At 46.2% G+C, this 23441-nt stretch overlaps 1 protein-coding gene across 3 annotated transcripts in view; it reads right to left on the bottom strand.

The window, feature by feature from the left end:
• SPECC1L (sperm antigen with calponin homology and coiled-coil domains 1 like) overlaps nucleotides 1-23441 on the bottom strand; it is a 909747-nt gene that overhangs the window by 741436 nt on the left and 144870 nt on the right. Inside the window, exon 1 of one of the 3 annotated variants that reach the window (XM_069619859.1) lies at nucleotides 8036-8146. The exons of the other annotated variants lie outside the window; for them this stretch is intronic. Within the exon in view, the coding sequence (XP_069475960.1) occupies nucleotides 8036-8079 (44 nt within the window). The 5' untranslated portion in view covers nucleotides 8080-8146. Of the gene's footprint in view, nucleotides 1-8035; nucleotides 8147-23441 lie in introns of those variants that run through there. 3 annotated transcript variants of the gene reach the window in all.

Genomic DNA, 23441 nt, shown 5'->3' with positions numbered 1-23441 from the left:
ATCGGATGACGTCGGACGAGGCCCTCGACGACGGCGCATCGACGTCATCGACGCAGGACGCAGACGCCGAAAAAAGTTTCCGAAGCAGCACAGCTGTGGTGATTACATGTCATAGATATGGAATACGTCGGAGCACCCAATCCCTTCGAAATACTGTGTCTCATCCAGTGAAATCACCTCCCAGGAGGCTAGGAGAGAGCAGACGCTTCCTGATCCCCAATACTGGGGGTGGTGTACTGCAGGAGGATCACCTGGGTGGAGACAAGGCCCAGGGCAGTGGGGTGATTTCACTTGATGAGCCACAGTATTTCTCTTTGGAGAGGGATACTCTTGCCACTGGATTAAAGGAGCAATTGGCTTATTGTCAATTAAAATCTCTCCACCTCCTGCTAAAGACAGAAAGATAAACTCCCAGGGTATAACCCAACAAAATACCGAATTTGAAGAACGAGTATTTTGCCTTCCTAAAAATATATGTCCTCTCTAATGCCATGGAAATGTACTTTTTTTTTGTCCAATCTGTCTCTAAAAAGATTAAACCCCACAATCTCTCTTCCAACAATATCAGGGGAAGTGTAATCCTTCTTAACAATAATGAATAAGTGGGAAAACAGAATTTCCCTAAAAAGAAGTACATATCCATATCCCAAAATACTGTGACAAAGAAGACCCTTTGGCAGGGTCGGGCAATTAACTCTAAGGGCCTGCACCTGAAGTCAATTGTCTCACCTGAGAGGCATAAAAGGCTGAAGAAGGAAGGGCCAGTAAAAGGAAGCTCGAACAGGAGCTGGAAGGTCGGCAGCATTAGCAGAAGTAGTACAGCACGAGGCAAACAGTACACTAGGAAGTGTGACCATAGAAGGGACACCGGAGCAAAGGTAGAGCAGATTTCACTTGCAGGCTCTAAGTTGGTCCTGTGCTCACAAAGCCGGTTTAACTGTGGCTCCATTGGAAGAGACTGGGAGAAGATGCCAGTCTTTCCAGGTGCGCCCAATTGCTGTGAACGCAGAGCTTGAAGTCCTGTGTTGTACCCAAGGGCCGTGTGCAGACGCAAGCCGAGGGAATCTGGAGAAAGGAAGACCTCTCCATTAAAGAGGCCATGTCTGAGACACCCATGCTGAAGAGAGGTGTGGATCCTGAGAGTGCCTGTGGTAGCAGTAGCAGAGAAATAGAAGTCGGGAAGTGGAGGCAGCATGCAGTCGTCGTAACTCTGGCGCTGGTAAATGAAGCGCCGTACTCCAAAAGCATCAGAAACTCCTTACCAGTAACTGTAACCAGCTGAAACTTGCTCGCATAGAGGGTAAAGCGAGTGAAATAATTCGTAGTTGTGGGAATTCTTGTTGAACAAAGGGAAATGTATCGCGCGCTTATTCTGCAATAGCTCAAGTGCACACGTGTGGAAGAAAGTCTTTCTTTTCCCATTGTTATATTAAAAATCATTAACTAGAGAGGTCACATGTCTCCCATTAAAAAGGAAAATGGTAGCAGTAATGGTTTAATAAGTTGTGGCACACTTTCCCAAAGAGTTACAAGAATATTTCACTTCAGAGAGGCTGCATAGAAAGTTGTGTTTCCTGATCATTGTCAAAGACGAACACTGTCTGGATTAAACAGAAATGCACCCATCAAATAGAAATTGTGTAGGCGTAAATCTGGTTTTGAAGTGAACGCTGACTCTTAGTAACATTCTAAACAAACATTTAATTGTAAGTTGTAGAACAAGCATTACCCAAGGTAGTAGACAGAAACTTTCAAAGGGGGAAACCAGCCCAATTAAGAACTGTACCTCGTTGTCTTGAAGTTGATACAACCCCCAGAGTCCTCGGATACAAGACTGACAGTTATAGAAGACTGGGAGAGTGGCATTGCAGCTTTGGGGTAAACCCTGGAGACAAGAAGGTCCACATAAAGCTGGGGAAAGGGAGCTGGGTGCTTTTAACAAGAAATACAGAAAAACCAAAACCGCTTATTACTAAGCAATTAGCCTGGATGCACTCCTAAGGCACCGTAGTCCAATTCTTTAGGCCCTAACAAATAGGTAAGCAATAAGTTCTATGTGGTATTGCTCGTGTTTTAAACAATGTAAATACATAACAATTATACAGTCGAGCTTTGTTCGCTGCTGGTGGCGGTTGCTGTTCACGTATCCCCGTCTTTCTGGTAAGGATTCTTTACTGGGAATACAGTTCTGTTCGATTACCTCTCTTTGTGGCGTTAATACTAATACGAGTTTCTAGTTCCGCTACCATTTGTTATGGTATTGACATCCATTTCTCCTCCTAGGGTCCCTCCAGCTGCTCCTTTTCGCGTCCCAGTCCTATGTACCTTCCAGTTCTGGACTGGGTGAGTGATTATCTCTGGCACCTTTTTGAAATTTTATACTCTTAAGCTGAATACTCTCATGCAAATTAAATATTGACATTTCCTACATCTTTTGTCTTCTGATTAGGCCAGAATTTTGACACTGCTTTCCCCTGTTTGAGGTTAGTACCATTTTGCTCGCCTGGCTTTTCAGCCATTTTTACTCAGCTTTTCCTCTATACCACCTACAATAATGCCCCTCTTCAATTTTTTATAGGACAAGCACCTTGATAAATTTTCTCGTTATACTTCCCAAGATTTGCCTTATGAGTGAAGCCCCCCACCCTGAAGATGGATCATTGGATCCGAAACGCGTCGGTTAATTGCTAACATCTGCAAGAAAAAGAGGGCTTCGGACTGTAGATAGTCCTTTGAAATTAAGGACAACTTAAGTTGCCATTTTCAATGTAACACTGAATTAAGTGTATATCACTGTGAACATATATTGTGCAGTGTTTAACTTCACCTTGTCACTTTGTTATGACATAATGTATGATTTCTCCTTTGAAACTTTGTTTTGAAAAAATGTAATTGTGTTTAATAGAGATTGGACAATGTATCCATGTGAATGAAGGTGCTAAGAATGCAGTGCTTTATTAGTCATTGCAGGGCCTTTGTTAACAGCACAGCTCGGGTGCCGTTTAACATCTGTGTCCTGTCCAGTCCATCCACGGCTCTGAAGGTCAGCCAGGTCGAGTCAACATAGCCCACAATTTAAGGGGGTGCCGGGGGGGGGGGGATTTGTGGTGCGTCGCGTCGCTGAAGCCCGGTCAGATCAATGGTGGTGTGCCACTGTCCCAGGATCGTTTTTGCATGCATGGCATGTGCTTGGAAGTTGTGGTCAAGGCGTTTGGTATGCAGGGTTTCAGTGATGTGGTGTTGAGGGATGTACTGTCTGTTAGGGTGCCAGGCTGAAAGTTTAGTTGGTGGTTGGAATTAATTTTGGGCATGGCAATGCCATATGACACTGCCAAAGGGTGGCTTTCGTCTATCGGGGCGCAGTTAATGGCACCGAGTAAGTCGGTCACAGAATTATGTGTGTATACTTTGCAAAAGGACATTAGAATAACATTGCATGCAGAATAGCAAAAGAAACCAGTAGAATACAGGGATCAAAATTTAGATTGTGCACCAGAAGGAAAAATAGCTCCTGTGTTTCAGCCTCCACTTGTTAGATTGTGTTGGTGGTTGGAATTAATTTTGGGCATGGCAACGCCATATGACACTGCCAAAGGGTGGCTTTCGTCTATCGGGGCGCAGTTAATGGCACTGAGTAAGTCGGTCACAGAATTATGTGTGTATACTTTGCAAAAGGACATTAGAATAACATTGCATGCAGAATAGCAAAAGAAACCAGTAGAATTCCCACAACTACGAATGATTTCACTCGCTTTACCCTCTATGCGAGCGAGTTTCAGCTTGTTACAGTTACTGGTAAGGAGTTTCTGATGCTTTTGGAGTACGGCGCTTCATTTACCAGCACCAGAGTTACGACGACTGCATGCTGCCTCCACTTCCCGACTTCTATTTCTCTGCTACTGCTACCACAGGCACTCTCAGGATCCACACCTCTCTTCAGCATGGGTGTCTCAGACATGGCCTATGGACATCTCTAGGAACCATTGTGAATGTTGTCTTATTTTGAGGCTAGTCTGCAACATAGACTCCAGACTGTAATTGTTATGTATTTACATTGTTTAAAAACACGAGCAATACCACATAGAACTTATTGCTTAGCTATTTGTTAGAACCTAAATAATTGGACTACGGTTCCTTACGAGTGCATCCAGGCTAATTGCTTAGTAATAAGCGGTTTTGGTTTTTCTGTATTTATTGTATCCCAAGTGGTCTGGTTATGCTAGCCCATTTGCACCTGAAATAATGTTAACACCTCTTGAATGAGGCCTTTATCAATTTATGCTTTGTGATTTGAATTTATATCATTTGTTTGATAAAAAAAAGCTGTGCACTCATCTCCAATTTCTTTTGCTTTTAACAAGAACTAATCAAGAAGCTGTGAAGCTGAAGCTGTGACAGTTAGAAGCTACGACAGATTCTGTGGTAGCTACAAGACTTAGAGGAGAGGCAAAGAGGCTGCCCTTTCTTGTAACAGTGGAAAGAAGAGTGCCTTGCCAACCTGTAGAGGTTGAAGAGTCTTGTTTAAGTTGCCCAACACATTTCCACAATATCAAGTCGCAGCAGAAATAATAGAACTGTGGTTGTCTAGAATTTTGTCAGAACATTTGCATTTTGACGAAGTTGAAGTAGAAGCCGTCTGAGGCAAATAAGCCTGCTTTCGCTGTAACATTAGCAGGAGGAAGTTGCCACAGAGAGAGCAACTCCCTTAAGAGACGCACTCTGATAAATTGCATTCAATACGCTGCAGAAGTTACAAAAGTAAAATAGTTCTCAAACATTATCCAGGATTACCATTGGTGTAGTTTTCTTAGTGGAACTTTGAAAGGGAAGCTATTCATCCAATGACGAACCACCTGTTAACTGTGGATTTTTGTTGGAGTATTTTGTTTCATTAAAACTTCAAGGACTTATTTTTCCTTGGGAGAAAATTTACTTTGGACGTTCTGGGGGAGCGGAATCTGACCAGAACAAGTAGAAGTCATCCAAGACATTGGTTATTTGGTCATCTTTTATTTATGTTGTTTGTGCATTACTTTGAAAGTTTTGTTATTTACTGTGAGGGTTAGTTTTGTGTATGCTAGGTTTCCCCTTAGATCCTAGACAAGGTAGGGAATCCCCCGGTAGAGTAGGTTTAGTTAGGGTTCATTTATTGTTTTTGTTTAAAATAAAATAATCAAACCTTGAGAAAACTAAATTCAGTTGTGAGCCTCACATTACTGACTCCTCACAGAATGCCAAGAACTTGCTCCTGGTTCTCCAGTGGTAGCTCCTGGTCACTCGTCAATGCTGGCTACGCAGGAGTTGCTTTTAGCTCCTGCTTATCCAATCTTAATTTGTATCCCTACAATAATTTTTAAACACACACCAAAGGGTTACCATTGAGACAGTAAACATTACACAGACAAAGTAACAATGCCATGTAAAATACACTGATCAACAATATCACACTGACACAGAGAGGAAGTAAACAATCAATGTGGGGGTAAATCTATGTTTATTTCATGGGGTACTCTGTCCCAAACCAAATGTTCATGCCTTGCAGATCCTCTCACTCCAAATAGTCGGGGACTCTTTTCTGATGGCCTACTGACAGATGATCTAACGAAGATGCAACTAAGAATTATATGAGATGACAACGTGGCAGGATGCATACCCATGGACTAGTAACTGCTATAGCCAACCACCATGTACATCGGAAACACAGCATTACATATTGACAATTACTGGTAAGAGTCTTCTATATTTTCAGGAGCTGGGAGCTATTTAGCTACTGCTTATAGCCAAGGGGTGCCTGGTTAGCAAGAAACCAACAGCTACCAGGAACTACTTTTGACTGCCAAGGCAACTGGTGCCATACAAACAAACGTTTGTGAGGTTAAGGAGAATAAAGGACACACCCAAGCTACGATTAAAGCATAGTGTATAATATGCAATGAATAAAAAGTTTGCATCTTGCCCACATGTTCGATTTGCTGCACGCTATAGACTGGATCCTGGCTCTTCGGAGGTATCTCCTGCCTAACAAGTGAAGGCTGAAACCCAGGAGCTACTTTTCCTTCTGGTGCACAATCTAAATTTCGATCCCTGTATTCTACTGGTTTCTTTTGCTATTCTGCATGCAATGTTATTCTAATGTCCTTTTGCAAAGTATACACACATAATTCTGTGACCGACTTACTCAGTGCCATTAACTGCACCCCGATAGATGAAAGCCACCCTTTGGCAGTGTCATATGGCATTGCCATGCCCAAAATTAATTCCAACCACCAACTAAACTTTCAGCCTGGCACCCTAACAGACAGTACATCCCTCAACACCACATCACTGAAACCCTGCATGCCAAACGCCTTGACCACAACTTCGAAGCACATGCCATGCATGCAAAAACGATCCTGGGACAGTGGCACACCACCATTGATCTGACCGGGCTTCAGCGACGCGACGCACCACAAATTCCCCTGGCACCCCCCCCACCCCCCCCCCACCCCCTTAAATTGTGGGCTATGTTGACTCGACCTGGCTGACCTTCAGAGCCGTGGATGGACTTGACAGGACACAGATGTTAAACGGCACCCGAGCTGTGCTGTTAACAAAGGCCCTGCAATGACTAACAAAGCACTGCATTCTTAGCACCTTCATTCACATGGATACATTTTTAGGCAACTAACATCGTGATGTGGAGTCAGGGCCAGCCTTCGAAGCTGCAGCGCCCCGGGCAGCAAATCAGTAATGTTGTGCCCCTCCCCTCCTCCCTTCCCCCACATGTCATGCGGCAAGGGGGTGGAGCATCCTATTTTTCAATAGGCACGGCAGGCGCCCTATTGTTATTAAATGCGCCCGCTCCCGAGAGCGGAGCACATTTCATTTCAATAGGGCCCCTGCTGCGCCTTCTCCCACCAGGCCAGCTCAGGGAGACCTTGAAAGACTCCCCTACCCCCCCCACCCCGGTGCTAGTGTGGCAGGGGTCTAATGGCAGGGCGCCCCGGGCGGCACTGTGTGGGGTTAGTACTTGCATGCCTTGGGAGTGATTGGAAAGGTAGAGAAGGGACCTAAGACTGCTCATTCTCACAGAAATCCATAAGTGGGTTCTTTCAGACTTAAAGGAAAGAGTTAACGGCTTGTAACATTGAAGGTGCACTAGAATAGTCTCATTAGAATGCGTAAAGTTAGCTGCCCACCACGCAAATCCGTTTCCGCTCCGCACTGTCTCTGAAGTTAGCACCTCTCAGAACATTTGAAGTGCCCCCTGCCCCCCAAAACCGTCCCCCGAAATGTAGGTTTTGTGGTGCCCCTGCTGGGACAAACCCATACACTGTACCATACATACCCACCCCAGGGTATTCCCAGGTGTCTTCGTATCTCTGCCCATCAACGCTGCAGTAACAGCCTCCTTTGCCCCCCCCTCTCTGCTCCTAACAACTTCCATTCCCAACCAGATTTAAACCAATCTCCTGCAAACCCGTAAGCACCAAAAAGGCATGAAGATGGCAGAAGTCACTCTCTATATAACCCAATAACATTAAAAATACAACCTGTAACTAAACTCACAAAGCCACCCTGAGTAACAATGCCATCCTAAGGAGATGAACACTATCGTTTAAAACACATGCATGCCAACATTATCCATTTCATTCGGGAGTCCTGGTTTTACTTTGCATTCTGGAACTTGTAGTCCTGGATTTCCCCCATTTTAAACCCAGAGCTACAAGCCCCAGATTTCATAGTTAAAACCGGGGCTGGACTAATGTTTCCCGAATGTAACATGTTTGCATGTATGTGCACATAACCCCATTAAAACATACAGGAGTCAACAACCTCTCACACGGGAGTGAACAAAACCATGCTGAAATATACTGTGAATAATGACCGGCAGAAAACTGAAAACACAGCCCAGCAGTAAAGCAACCCATATGGAAATGCAGACGAAATGGAGAAATCCTCTTTGGAGCACAGACAACACACACACATATATATGTTATGCCGAAGAGGATGAAAGCAAAAGGCTGGCCCGTGAGAAGGAGGGCATGCGAGGTACCTTTTGCCAGAGGGGTTCCCGTCTGTGGAGCACATTGTACACATATCCCCCCACTGCTGTAATCCAGTAATAGTCTGCCTGAGCAAGGTGCCCAGTCAGCCCTCTTTCCCCGCCTCCCCGCCAATACTGTCATATTTAAACGCTACGTTCAAAAAATGAATTCCCCCAATAGGAAGCCGCCGCCGTCGCCGCCCCGGACCCCCTCTTCTATGCGGCGGCAGAAGGAGCTCCCGGAGCAGGCCGGTTACTCACGGAGAAACCACGCCAGTCAGCGGCCAGGAATTCCTCCCAACACTCGACGAGTGCCCTGTGCTGGGCCCCCGTCTGCGGTACGGGGAACAGTGCGGCGACTGGGTGGGAGCGGTACAGAAGGACACAGTGCAACAAGTAGTCTGTGTTGTCGGGGGATGGGTCGTCCGTGCCGTGCGCAGAATGGAGCGGCGCTTCATGCTTTGGTGGAAGTACTGAAGAGTCGTGCATGTTAAAGCGGAGCAGCCTGCAGGACGAGTCACAACGTTTCTCTAATGCTCTTCTTTAACCCCCTCCCCTGCCTAAAGCCTGAATGGCCCCTGGCCTGGCTCATGGAAAAGCTTTGGCGCTGTTTCGACCATTACTCCAGTGTTGGACATTTCTGAGAGCCATTTAGCTCCTGCGTCTAGCCTAGGAAAGCCGGGTTGGCTACCAACAGCTTCCTGGAATTACTTTTGTCTCCTCAGGCCAACTGGTGCCTTACAAACATGCACACGAGACATTCGCTTTGAGTAATAGAGAACATTAAGAAAACGAATTAGAACAGATCTAATACACATTTAAACACAATGGATCATACATGATGGGCAAAAAGTTAGCATCATCTCCTGGTAGCTTCAGGTTGCCCTGCGTTCTGCAGGGTGATGTCGACACCCAGGAGCTGGTTTTAGCTCCTGCTCATCAAATCTTACATTTCGAACCCTGGTACTGAGGTAACTGGTGCGGCATTAAAAAATATTAACATTGAGTAAGCATTGAGTAAGGCAAGAGACAACTTAGTGCTGTGTGATACATTAACAGTCACTGTGATTATCATTCTAGGAGTTACACTGGGACTATACAGTCCATTTAACCACTAGTGAGTATTTTTCAATAGAGCATGCGCTGTCAAATTGCTTTACTTCTAGAGCCTTCCTACTTGGGCAAAGAGGTCCCAGTGAGACATAATAATTTGCCCTGGGTCATACCTTTTAGTTAAATAGTGAAGCCAGGGGTTGAACCCTGCCTACGCTTCAGGAACTTTATTTCGGAAATGGAACCATTTCCATAAAAGATTAAAACAAACATTACATGAATAAACAAGTTTAAAAACCAATAACCATCCATAATTCAATACATATTGTCTTGGTCTACAGATATCAATGAGAATATTTAAAACCCAAAAATGCAAGTTGTAACACTACCAGACTGAAGCGAGTGACAGCGAAAAGGATACTTGCAACTATTAGGGGGGGGGCAATAACATGATACACTGACAATGAAGAATACTTCGGACTCGGCTTACCCCCCAGTTTCAGATCTTTCTGAGACAAGTGCAATTTGGAGAAAACAAAAGGAAACGCAGCTGGTCTTCCATCAGAGGACTAATCACAGATATAATTGCCTTTAGCACTGCATTTTTGTCCAAATGACACACTACAGTGGCTGAAGGCAACATGTTCGTCCTCAATCTTAAAAAGAATGTCCTGTGCCTTTCTTTCATCGCCCAATCCAGATAACGTTCTGAACCGAGTTATCCTTTACAGAAGAGATTTCCCCGACATCGCAATTTCTTCTAGTCCCCGACTCCCACCCACGAACCGTTTGGCTCACTAAAGCTGGTGTTGGGGGCTCCGCCCGGTGTTCGGGTACAGGTGCAAATAGCCCAGCGTGCTAAACACATGTTTGATCTACATAAACTAAGGGCCACGTCACTTGAACAGACATCAGAGCGCATGAATTCTCGAAACGGCAATTGGATTAATGCTGCGATCTGATTATCTATGGAGCTGACGCCAGTTTGGCACAGTAATGGATACGCCGGGAAGCTCTGCGGGAGTCGCATACACAGGAACTCATTGTCTTTAGTATGCGACAGCACAGGACTACAAAAGCCCCCCCCCCCCAAAGGTTGCCACGGGCATGGATTCGGCCATCGCGCAATCTGCCGCAAGGCCGCCCAGTTTACTCCCATATCTCGACAAGGACCTGTTCACCCGTGTCAGCTGTGTGCCTGGATTTCTAGTGTGTGTTAAGCCAGCTCGAGCCCCGGCTAAATGCACTTGTAGGGTCGGATTGGTGAAAAGGGCCATTAAGAGGGAAACCAATGCGAAACAGACGACCTGAAAAGCACACACGTAACAAACTAACAAACATGCAATCCCTTATAGAAAAACGTGCGCATACTACGACTGCAGTTTTAATGTTTCAAGTCAGGATGCGGACAGTAATGTGAGCCTTAAATATCTCCTCCGGGGTCATATGTTTTCAGGTGTACTACTAAGGCTTAAAGAAACACAACAACAAGGAGTGTAATAGTACATGCTTGTAGTCATTTGACACAGGCACACAAACGTATTATGCACATTTAAGTTCCTCACAAACAGTAAACATTCTGTGTGTGCATACATCATTACAATTAAATCAGTTGCAAAAATTAGGCTTATTTTGTGACTTAGTTTAATTGTGATGAGAAAAGGTACAGATGTAAATTGCAAACTGGAAGGACTCTGCTCGGAATCTGATACGAATGCTATAGATCTATCCATCTATTATTACTGTTTTCACGCAGCACTCGCACTTACTTGGGGCAACTACTTGACTCCTCCCTCCCCCCAGTCATGGGTCTTTGTTCCCCCGACCCCTTCCCCCATCAGCTGAGGGCTCTGGGCGCTCGCACAGGGTACACATGCCGAGCGCCAATCCTACCTGCAGTCTAGATAATCACTGGGCTGCGCTCCTCTACACCACAAAGCCACGAACTTCAAAAAGCACTGCACTGATCGCACTACACACGCGAAATATGTTCCTCTGCACCACACACAGCCTGGCGCTCCACTGCGCCACACTCAGAACTCCACTTTGCTCCTCTATACCACAGCAGTGTGTGAAGTCCTGCTGTAAATAGCGCTGCACCATGTTTTCACAACCCATCACTGTGTTTAACACACAGATCTTCACTGTGTTCTTCTAAATTAATTTCCAACCTACAATGCACTCACCTCTGCACTTTGCTCCTCTGTACTCCATACAGGCCTGCACCAATCTCCTCCACACCACGCAAGCCCCATCACTGTGCTCCTCCACACTGCACACTGTCCTCCGCCATGCTCTATAATGCACAAAGCGATACAGCCTCCACGATACTTTGGAAAATCGTGCATTACACAAAGTGCAGCACTGAGCTCTTTCACACTGCACACAATAAAGAACAATGCACATGTACACGAAATGCATCCCTGCACTGCGCACTTCTATGCCACACACAGTCCAGCACTGTGTTCCCATACAACAGCCAGATCCCTGTTCTGTGCTTCCCCCACACAGCATTCAGGCCAGTAATATGCTCCTCTACGCCGCACACAGCCCTGCACTGTGCCCATCTTCACCGCACTCTGCTCTGCGATCTTCTACACCACACAGCCCTGCACTGTACTCTTCGGTGCCACACAGTGCCCTGCACTGTGCTTTTCAACAGCAAAGCCCTATACTGTGCAATTCTACAAGAAACCGCCATTCAATGTGCTTCCCTAAACCCATGCAGCCCGGCGCTAAGCATCCACCAAAGCCCAGAACTGTGCTCCCCTACTGAGCATTCATCCTCGCTACGTGCTCTTCTATGCTGCAAACAAGTCAGCCCTTCGCTTTATAGTGCTCAATACTGCATGAAGAAGCACAGATTAGTTCAGCCCGTCTATGCTGCACAATGCCCTGCACTGCACTTATACGCCAGGCACGGGCTGTGCAAGCCTACACCAAACATGGACTTGCGCTGTGCTTCTCTACATTGCATTCAGCCAAGCACTGAGCTTTTCTATGCTGCACACAGCCTTGGACTGCACTCCTCTCTACGCCACACACAGCATGTGCATCCTACACCACACAGAGTACTGCTCTGTGCTTCTGTACACCACTACATTTATCCGAGCCCTGCGCTCCTCTAAATACCGCATACCGTCTTGCACTGTACCCCTGTTCCCCGCACACAGCTCTGCGCCACTCGCCCGCCCACCAGAGACACCACCACGAGCTCCTCTGCCCAGCTTCATCACATAGACGGCTTTACTTTCTCCCAACCTTTCCATTCTGCCGCAGAACAAGCATCTGACAGCAGGCACTTGCTGAGTGGTCACCAGGGGAGCCGATTTATGAATTTCCTGGGGGGTGCCCAAACATAGGAAGTGACATCACCGGCAGTCATATGACCGCATTTGCACATAGTAGCCAACTTGGTGCAAAGGAGGGTGGGGCGCAGAACAGTGGAAACATTGGCTAGCTTGTACTGCATATACTAAAGTCAAGTAAGAAGGAGGTTTAAGCCTTCCAGTAGGAGATCACTGCCCCTACTCCACCCCTCTATAATCATCCAGGTTGTAGTAGCCCTCAAAAGGCAGAGCAACACAAGTAGGATGGGAGAACGAAATGCCAGCCCATCATTTGTGTGTGTCAAACCTCAGAGCAAAGACTGTACGCGCGCCTCCTACCTTGGTGCCAATCTCGCAAGTGGGAGCATGGGAATCCCCTGCGTGTGTGTGTGTGGGCTGCAGACCCCGGATCACATACTCGCTTTTCCAGTGTGAAACTCTGGCCAAGGCTCTTTGGGCAAGCATTCAGGATGGGTCTCACACCTTTAAACAGTGTGATATATTGAGTGGGCACCTCACTCCTTGGAGCATAGCATACCCGTCGCTGGTAATCTCACAACTGAACGTACAGTTTCACTCTTGGTCATCTCAGTGACCCCATGTATATTAATGGAGTCAGTCTCCCATCTGGGAAGACAATTATATTTCTGTTAAAACACTCTGAATGAATATGGTATAGATCTTTTGATCGAGAAAACTGAAGTGAGAATTCAATGTGTGTGCAGGGGTGATAACTTATGTCTGAGAGCTCATTCTTTCATTCAGGAGAGATAACGGGGTAACAGACCCTGCGGACTCTGATATCTTATAGACTCAAGCCTTCCATCCCTTGCCCCATGACAGCTTCCAACATCCTGAGCGGCAGCTTATGGACAGCAGGCATCTCGGCACATGCTTGTTGCCAATTGAATGTAGCCAGATCTACTATTTAGAGACTGGGAGAGTGCCATGAATTCACAGTCGTGGTGAAGAAGTACTCAACATACAGAACACAATGGTAGTGTTGCAGTCCTGCTGAGAAATGGCAATTCAGTCTGTTTAAATGTAAAGCAGGGAACCTGAGAAGTACACGCACTGTGCCATTAAAAATAAAGCAGCTATTGCGGGTGGAAGTGCTGCTTTCGGTGGCATCAAGAGTATGCAATTCCCTTTGGGGTAGTGTTGGTCATTTCCTATTGAAGTATAGCAGCGCTATTTAGAAGTGCCATTAAAAGTGAAGCTGTCCAGTAGGCTGGATCAGTGCTGCCCCATAAAAGGGGTAGAATCCTCTGTGAGAAGTGGCAGTACTGTCCCAATGGTGAGAAGTGCAGTATTTTCACATTAGCTATGCTTAAGCACTTTGGGTTATTGAATAGCGCCTCAGTAATTCCATCCCTTTAATATATTAGCTCTTGTATAACCACAACAGTGTCGAGTTATTCTGATGATTATGACGATATCAGACTTGCTCAATAGTTCTGGTTCTGTGGACTTACTCAATAGTTCTGGTCCTGTATCATTAAATGTACTTTAGATCTTCAGAGTCTCGGGAGGATAGCTCAGGAGCAACGTGCTCGCCTGGGCAGCAAGAAGACACGGAGTAACACAGGTTCAATCCCTTGGTCCGCGCAACACAGGTTCGATCCCTTGGTCCATGCAACACAGGTTCGATCCCTAGTCCGTGCTTAGAAACATCTGGGTATTACGCGCATTACAAATAACCAAGAAAAACAAAAATAAATAAATCGGCTGAGAAGTGCTGGGCCTTGTAAATAAGAGTACAGCTCAACTGAGAAGTGCTGATCTTGTCCCATCAAAAGTATAGCAGCCTCACTAAAATGAACTAGCATTGCCTCAACAAAAGCATAGTATTACCGCTGAGAAGATTCTACAATTATAGAAGCCCTGTTGGGAAACCGCAGTACTACCGAATCAAGAGTATAGCGAGCTAACTGAGGAGTACCAGCATTGCCCCATTTCAAATATGACACCTATACTAGAAAGTGCTGGCTCATATAGATTGCACAGCCCCGCTGAGAAGGTCTGTTACTGTCGCTTCAAAAATATAAAATTCCAATAGCTCTGCACCATTGAGTTACAGCAGCCCTGCAAGTACTGTCCCATTGAATGCTTTTACACTGACCAAGGTCAACAGTATGGCCAAGTTCATACTGGGTTCCATGTGATAATTATACATTTTGAAGAACAAATACAAAAAAAGACTGATTTATTATGGCCGATTTGTGTGGTCTTCAAAATGCCGAATTATCACATTCTATTGCCCTTCCCCCTGCTAACCCCCACAAGAAAGTGATCCCACCTAACCCCACGCCGTTTCCTTCCTTAGAATTCAGGGGAGTTCCCTCCCTCAACTCCTCTGTTCGCCTCCCATAGCATTCACCCTCACTACGTGCACCCTCACAGACATGCAAACAGTCTCATTTGCCCTCTCCCTGCCGCCCCCTCCCTCCGCAGATGCAATGGATGCAATGCAAGAGGGGCGCACAGATGTGCAGACACACCCAACCCAAAACGATTTTTATAAATTGAGGGACAGAGGCTCTTGCTTTGCATCCTCTTTCCAAGAGGGGTGCACAGATGTACAAATCCACCCAACCCCAAACGATTTTTAGAAAGTGAGGGACAGACGCAAAGCAAGAGCCTCTGTCCCTCAATTCCTAAAAATCGCTTTGGTTTGGGTGTACCTCTACATCCGTGCACACGGGTGCACAGATGTAGAAGTATACCCAACCTAAAATGATTTTAAAAAAAAATCGAGGGACAGATGCAAAGCAAGAGCCTCTTGCTTTGCATCTTTCCCTCAATTTCTAAACATCGTTTTTTACCCGGGCCACCAGAGAGAGACACAGTATGGATGGAACAAAGGGCCATCCATACTGCGTCTCTTCTCAGCCCCGGACTTCATTCTGCCGGCGGGTGCCCAGGCCCCGGAGCACCCACATACTCGGTGCCCCTGGTTGTCACCACCCTGCTATGAGTACACAGACAGAAATGCGCTCTTCACCCTCACACAAAGTCCACGCGGATCCCACACATGCGCTCTTTTCCTCTCTCTAAAACAGTGGTCTTCAAACTTGTTTTAAGCCAAGCCTTAAGAAAAAGGTTTGATTCGGGCTCCAACGAGGTCACTGGAAGAGGGGATATGAGAGGACAAACAGCCAGAGACGCCTACCCATGGTGAAAGGAGTTTGAGATCAGCAGGTGACCAGCTGCCCCCTTTTGCATACATACGTCCCCAACCGGCCGAGTCTCCAAGACGAATACAAATGGAGGTTTTTGAAGCTGGTTCCATTATGAGGCATTTGTTTTATTGGTCGCATAAAACGAGTCCAAGAAGTCCAAACACATACAAATTTTTGGGAACAAGTGGGATAAATATGTATCTAGAATTGCTGTATGTTCTAGTAATTTTGTACTGGGTCCATACTTATTTTTGATACTGGAGAGTATCAAGTGCTCTTGAATTTGTTTTATATAAGTAAATGTATATGCTTGCCGAAAAGCAGCAAGATCATCATTGAAGTACATTTTGTTTCTAGATATAAGCAAACACAGAAAGAGTGTATAGAAAATGCCTAGTAGTGTATATTTAAGTGCAATATATATATTGTGAGAAACCCGAGGACACCGAGAATCCATTATTCAGGTGGCCAGGACATGGCCATCGCTGTTGTATCCAGTTTCATGGTGTGGACCAGTGGTGGAGGATCACCTGGGTAGGGGAATCCAGGGTTATGCTTGAGGGAATACCCCAGGTGATACGCGGTATTGTGCCAGAGAAGGAGAGAAGGGCGATATATCTGAGGCCTTTATGGGCTGTATTGCATCTGCCTCCCTTCCTCCTGTTGGATCTCTCCGGCCCAGATCCAACAACCCCTCCGTACATAATCAATCCGCTAATGTCCCAAACCTGGTTAAACCCACAAAGCACAAGTCCCAGAAACCTTGGTTCACTGGTCTCCATTCGAATAGACCCCATTCTTCTTCTTCCCGTCCCTCTGATTATCATTTTCCGTATTCCCAACCTGATCAGACAAAACACTACGATGCACACAATACCCTTTGTTCATGTCACAACCCCAGCTATTTCCACTTACCCTGCAAACCCTACCAACCCCGTCCCTCTCATCTTCCAAAATCCCAACTTATTAGGACAGAACACTACTGTTCCCATCATCCCCTATTTTCTGTCAGCCCGGTCATTCTCGTCCATTACACAAACCTGCCTTATCCTGCCCCTTAGGATACGCCCCGCCCCTTTCCCTTTTCCGACACAAATACTTTTTCACACCTTAGACAAAGGACAGATGTAAAACCAGTCAGGCAATTGATTTGAATCACACACCTGATGGCCCTTCCTTTTCCCCACAGGGACAAAAGGTGGATCCAGAGAGTACAGTACGAGCAAGGCGAGTACAGCAGACAGCACGACGAGACGGCTACCACGCGGCAGTTCAAGAGAAGGAGAAAGGCGGCAGGAATCGAGAGGGTGGCGAGGATTGAAGTGACCTTGCCCTTTTCGTCCCAGACCGGCAGAGCCTTCGTGGAAGAGAGCCTAAGACTGCGAACAATAGTGCAAGTGTCCTGCAGCAGATGTCAATGATGCACAGGGAAAACCTGTGCCGATAAGCAGGAGCGGGGGAAGCTCATGTGCCCATGGTAACGGCCTTGACTCCAGAGAGGCAACAGCCAAGCGGTTCATCACAGCGGGTGAGCAAAGGGGGGAACATATAAGAACCGGGCTGCGTGGAGAAAAAACTGAAAAGTGGCAAGTTTTGAACCAAATCTGATGAACTTTGAAAGAACTGTGAAAGTGTTAAGGAGAGACCAGCTACAGAGGAAAACCGGCACCACATGGCTGCTAACTCCAGAGACTCGGGTAGAGGCCCATATAATAGAAACTACAGATACCAGCAGGCCATAGGAGGGCCAACGAAATAGGTCAAAGTGGCCATACAGAGGGTCGATCAAAACATCCTTGTAGAATCGAAAGACTTTGATCTACAAGCACTGTGAAAGAAAGGGAAGTGAATCCCATAAACATTGAACTATGTAAAAAGAGAACATTGAAAGTAAAGAGGGGTCAGCGCCCACAAGAGAGGGGACCCAGGGATGAGCCACTATCATCCTGATCGAGAGCCACGGTAAACCCGGTGAAGGCAGGCTAAGAATCGAGAGGGGTCCGAGCCCAACCGAGCGAGATCCAGGGGTGAAGCCATCAGCGAAGCAAAAGACATTGAGAAATTGAGAGAGGAGAAATCCCGCAAAAGGCAAGAGGGGTCCGAACCCAACAGAGGGAGATCCAGGGGCGAAGCTATCACTCAACATTGAATGATAAAGGAACTTTTATACATTCTTGGAATACAATACGTAAAGGGTCAACGACCAGCGGTGAACCCAGCGAATATTGGGAACAAACTGTGAAACCGTGATAATCAATTGAGAAGGGTCAGCGCCTGGGGGATCCATGGGGAATCATCATCACCCTAACCAAATTTCATTTGTTAAAGGAACTTTTGTGTTTTTGTAATTTGACCACATCAGGCCTCGAAGGCAAGAGACTTTCACAGGAAACGAGACTTGGCCATCGATTGTTCTGAGAACTGCCATTGGAACTGTCGTCTTGTGCTGGAAAAGCCAGAGACTGTACTGTGCTCCAAGCTCCCATCTTACCCAGTGTCCAAAACGTGGGGGAGACCCAGGCTACCACATCCTGACATTATTTGAGAACCCTTCCTTCTGTTCTTGAGAACTATCCCACACCCTTTTTTGTATTAGTTGTAAGGTTTGGCAATAGGTTTCTTAGTATAGACCCTTTAGTTTGACAACACCACTAGGACGGTCTTATTTTTCATTTGATGGTGGACGCTTGCTCCCATCCCAGATTTAGGTTTAGAATAGGCATTTTTCCAACCCACATACAGAATTCATTATTCAATAAACACCCTTGAACTGTGAGTACTTGTGTCCATCTTGTCACCATACATTTCTCACACGCACATATATAACTAACAAAAACATTGTTAAAGGGACGATTAAAAACCTCTGCAATGTAATTGACAAACGTTACAGGGACGTTATGGTTACAGGTAAAACCGAACCCCCCTGCCCCCCCACAAAATTCGCCAGTTATGGTAAGCGAAGCAATCATAACTCCCGCCACCAGTGTGCACTGCAAGGACTAAAACCCATGACATCAAAGATGCCATCACAAATCTCATTGATGACATCACTGATGACATCACGTGTGGCTGCCCCTTTTTTTTCACTGACATAAGTCGGCCAGATGCATTTCTTCACTAACAGTCAGGAAGTAACCATTCAAAAGGATCCATCTTTGTGTACGGCACCCTTCTCATATGTTCTTGCACTACTTTCCTCAGGGTTCACTAACATCATACAATACATATACATATAGGGGAAGAAGAAAGCATAACACACAGTAATCATTTCTGTACATGAAGGTAATCAGTTATTTTATGAACACTTTCTGGTAATACTGCTCCTTGTTTACTTACTGTAATTTCCGTGCATGTGCTCATGTTTGTATGCATTGTAGGGTCTATGTTTTCTGTGCCGTAGTGCAATTATGTAGTTAATAAGGCAATGGTAGCTACCTCTTAGATGTTTCACAGTGCCAAAACGCTAAAACGAAACCATTCATAATTTCACTATTTAGCATGGGAAGATTTTCAAGATTACACTTCTATGGGGCATGGTGCAGACAATGGCTACGTGTCCACATGAGTTGGTTCATGTACTGCAAGGAAGTCTGTAATACAATGTGTATAGCAATGCATTGCGCAATGAACTACTTATCTCACGATAGTTCTTCCAATAATCTTTGATAGTTTTCTGCCACCATTACAATAACAATCCCTTGTGCAGGCTTTCCACGAAAACTAAGTGTACATGTGATGTCATCAATGAGATTTGTGATGGTATATTTGATGTCATGGGTGTTGGTCTTTGCAGTGCACACTGGTGGCGCGAGTTAGGGTTGTTTAGCTTACCATAACTGGTGAATTTCAGGAGGTTTTCAGTTTTACCTGTAACCAGAACGTCCCTGTAACAACGTTTTTGTTAAAAGATAATAGCTGTTTGGTACTGCAACGGAACCATAACATCCCTTTGACAACGATTGGTTACGGATTCCTTGGCTGCCCACATGGTAAAGGTGTGCAAAGGCCAAATTGTGTGGTGTATGTATCCATTTGCGCTACCTCTTCCTTTTCCGAATAATGTTGGTGCATCTTAGCAATTACAGATGTGCATGGTAAATGTTGGTGAGCGTTTGAGTAGTTTGTTTTTGTGTTAACATTGTATGGTGAATCTGTGCCGCAGAGTAGTGGCCGAGATGACTACAGATGAGCAATATGGACGTTTCCTAGGGTGACTGCACCTGGTCGGCGTATGTGCAATCGCACAGCAAGTATCCGTAGGACTCCATTAGTGGCCGCATGTCCGCATTTTCTAATGCATGTTTAAATAGTTGTGGAAGCTCACGTGTATGCGTTGCACACCTATACCCATGCATAGGTCATCCAGTGTGTGCTGGCAACACCGCCCCCGTTGCCAGCCCTACGGATGCATATGGTAGGCTACTGCCTTTCAAGTACTCCTGCCGACTACGTGGGTGGCTCTGCAAACCTATCAATGTGTGGCATCTCTGTGAATGCTACTCCCAAGACTAATGCGTAGCATGAAGTGTCTGTACTGCATGTGACGATAACTGAAATGAAAGCACAAGGGACCAATGGGCAGTCTACAGTCCTTCCAACAGTTACGTAGGGTAATTTCATGTACAGCATTTGGCACATCAGCTGCGGGCAACAAGAGGGTCACTCCTGGAGGGCAGCGGAGCTCTAAAACATCCGTGCAGACCATATGCCGTGCTACAGACCCTTACCCGGCAAAGGGCATTGTATTGTATTGTGCATGTACTGCAATGCGCTACTCTACAGAGGGAAGGTACTTGGAAGTGCGTGGGAAGGGTCCCTCCGGGAGCATGACAATGACTGGCACCTATGTAGAGGGCACCCAATAATTCAGTCTCTCGGCAAGTCCCCTATCGTATCCATGCCGGTGCAGCGCCTTCTGCACCAGGCCTTTCCTTCTGTGGAGTGCGTCAGAAGAGCATAATAAATGGAAAGGAACTGGGAAATGAAAAAAGGAAAATAAAGAAAGCACCTTTTAGAGAAGAACAATGGATTTACCAATGAACGGATGCAGGGCGGGAGGCGTGGCACTGTGCAAATTGCACTGTAGTTCAATTGGTTGGAAAGGGGGGTTGATGTAGAAAGAGGATTCTTTACGTCTTGCACAACGGTTTGAAGAATGTCAGTGCGCAACATTAAGTACAAAAATAGTTTCACTACTTTCAAGAAGAGCACCAAGGCAATTTGGGTGTGGTGTGCAGAAATCGGGATGGCAGGCATAGTAAGATGAACGTTATAGCTGGGGAAATGTGTTCATGCTGTGAAACGTCATATGGCCATGTGTGAAGTACGCCACTGGCACATGTCGTACAAAGGCACACATACACTTCTTTGCAATGAACCGCGTTTTCGCCATTTGCGGACCAAATAAAAAATGACCACAGTCTGTGCGTACACACCACACCCAGAAACCTTATTGACCAATCCCGTAGCCTCTACAGGCCCATTTCTATGCCCGTCATCTGCAAAAGGGGCGTATCTAACACGTGGCACACTGCAACTATTGCGATATTGTCAGACTTTGTGCTGTGCACAAGCGGGAGTGGGAGAATAACTTTCAACCAGGGTAGGGGACGTCCTTAGTTGTGGCGGCTCTTAAAAGAGCTTTTTTTTTTTGTTTAAACGCGCTTCCATAGAAACATCTATTTTTTCTGGTTTTCATAAGTGATTTTGTGTTTTCAACGTCAGCTCACATTCTTACAATAGGGTCTTCAGTGCAGCCTGTAGATTGTGAAACAAAATGTCATTGCCACTGTTCGACAAAGACATGCCATTTCCTTTGAAAAGGTTTATATATCGAGTATCAATGTTCTCACTCTCACAGGAGAACATTTCAGCAGCACTCAAGAAGTCACACATGCTTCTGTCGATGAGACCCATTCCGGCCTCTGGCTGGCGACAGGAATCATTCGAATACTTCCACACTATTCTCGGGGGCGGAGGGTATACATAAGAAAAGTACCTTGGCAGTGGGAAAAATGTGCTGCACTGCTTTCATCATCTTCTTCAGTTCACGGTACACACTGTAACAAGCCGTGCAACTCAAAAGGAAGGCTCCAAAGTGCACGACCACGGCATGTACAGTTGCCGAAGAGGCCATGCGTCGACATTCTACAAGCACTCCACCGAAACAGCACGATTCGACACTGCACCACAAAGTGTTCACTCCTTTAAACCAAAATTGCCACAAAAGCCTTCTTTGAGGGCATACACGGACAGATCTTCCACAAAGGCATCACCCACGACAAAAACTGTGCCTCTTGCCATGTTTGGCAGCCGCACTGCACAAACTAATGCAAGAAAAGATTGCCGCCCTTTCCTGTGATGCCCACCCTACGCACCTGATTGGACATTCCCCACAGTCCCATTTCCATTGGCCATCATGGTGAGAAGCGCAGAATGTGGCATGTGCCTTTCCCAAAGTAAGGCGAGGGCCGCGCCCCAGTGAAGCAGGAGGAGTCCTTCTCCCTTTTGGAGCTCTTGCCTATCACACGCACCCGGAGCACCTGATTGGACAAAGGCCATACTCACATTTCCATTGGCCAGCATGGTGAGAAACGCAGAATGTGGCACGTACGCTTCCCCAAGTGCCAGGAGGGCCGCGGCACAGGCGACTCCTTTTTTCGCTTTCCACTCCAGCCATGCACGCAAGGCACTAGGTCCTCCCCACAAAAAACACACAATAGTACAGTCTATGGTTAATTGCTCATGTCATGTGCACTGCACTCCCCATCTGCAATTCAGCCTGGCAGCTTTCACCCCACGCACATATTTGTACGCATGGCTTCAGAGCGTTGCGTGGGTGTGCTGAACGGAATGTAGGAGCCCGTGTAGGTCAGCCATAGTTTACATTTGTGCTGCTGAGCACGGTCTTTCATGCTGCAATATCTTACACCACTACCAAAAGCAAGGGGATTATAAGGGTCAAGCCACAGGACATGCACATGGTGGCATGAGGCTCCCCATTGTTAATCAGGGGCAATGATGTGCACTGTATGCTAATGTACGCCTACCAGCTCACTTCTGCTGCTCTACCAAGTCTGCAATCTCCTCCACAACAATTGTGTAAGAGTCACCAACTTCAAATGCATGCAGACACCATCGTACACGCTATGTTTAAATGCTCATGTCATGTGCACTGCACTCCCCATCTGCAAATCAGCCTGCCAGCTTTCACCCTGGGCACATATTTCCACGCATGGCTGTATAACGGTCCGTTGGGTGTGCTGAACGGTATGTAGGAGAACGTATAGATTAGCCATGGGTTACATGTGTGCTGCTTAACACGTCCTTTCATGCTGCAATATCTTGAAGCACTCCGCGAAGAAAAGAGCTTATAAGGGGCAACCATATTAAATGGACATGGTGTGCAACAGGGGCAATGATGTACACCATATGCTAATTAACGCATAGCAGCTCTCTTCTGCTGGTCGACCAAGTGCACAATGTCCTCCACAACCATTGTGTAAAAGTCACCAACTTCAAATGCATGCAGAGTGACAACTACATGGCTGCAATAGGATGTGGTGGCTGATATAAAGGTCTGCACTGTTGGGTGCAGGTGTGGTGAAGAGTATGTAGGAGGCTGTGTGCATTGGCAATGTTTTACATGTGTGCTGCTGAGCATGTCCTTTCATGGTGCCATAACTTACATCACTTCCTAACACATGGGTCTTCTAATGGCCTAACCATAGCAAACGCAAATGGTGACATGTGGCTCCCTATTGTGCAACAGCGGCAATTATGTACACCGTATCCTAATGTACGCATAGCAGCTCACCTCTACTGCTCTACCAAGTCTACAATGTCCTCCAC

This window comes from Ambystoma mexicanum, chromosome 10 (assembly GCF_040938575.1).
Source record: "Ambystoma mexicanum isolate Mex_15411 chromosome 10, UKY_AmexF1_1, whole genome shotgun sequence".
NCBI lineage: Eukaryota > Metazoa > Chordata > Amphibia > Caudata > Ambystomatidae > Ambystoma > Ambystoma mexicanum.
Note: the sequence above shows the minus strand (reverse complement) of the source record. Positions and strands in the feature narration are given on the sequence as shown.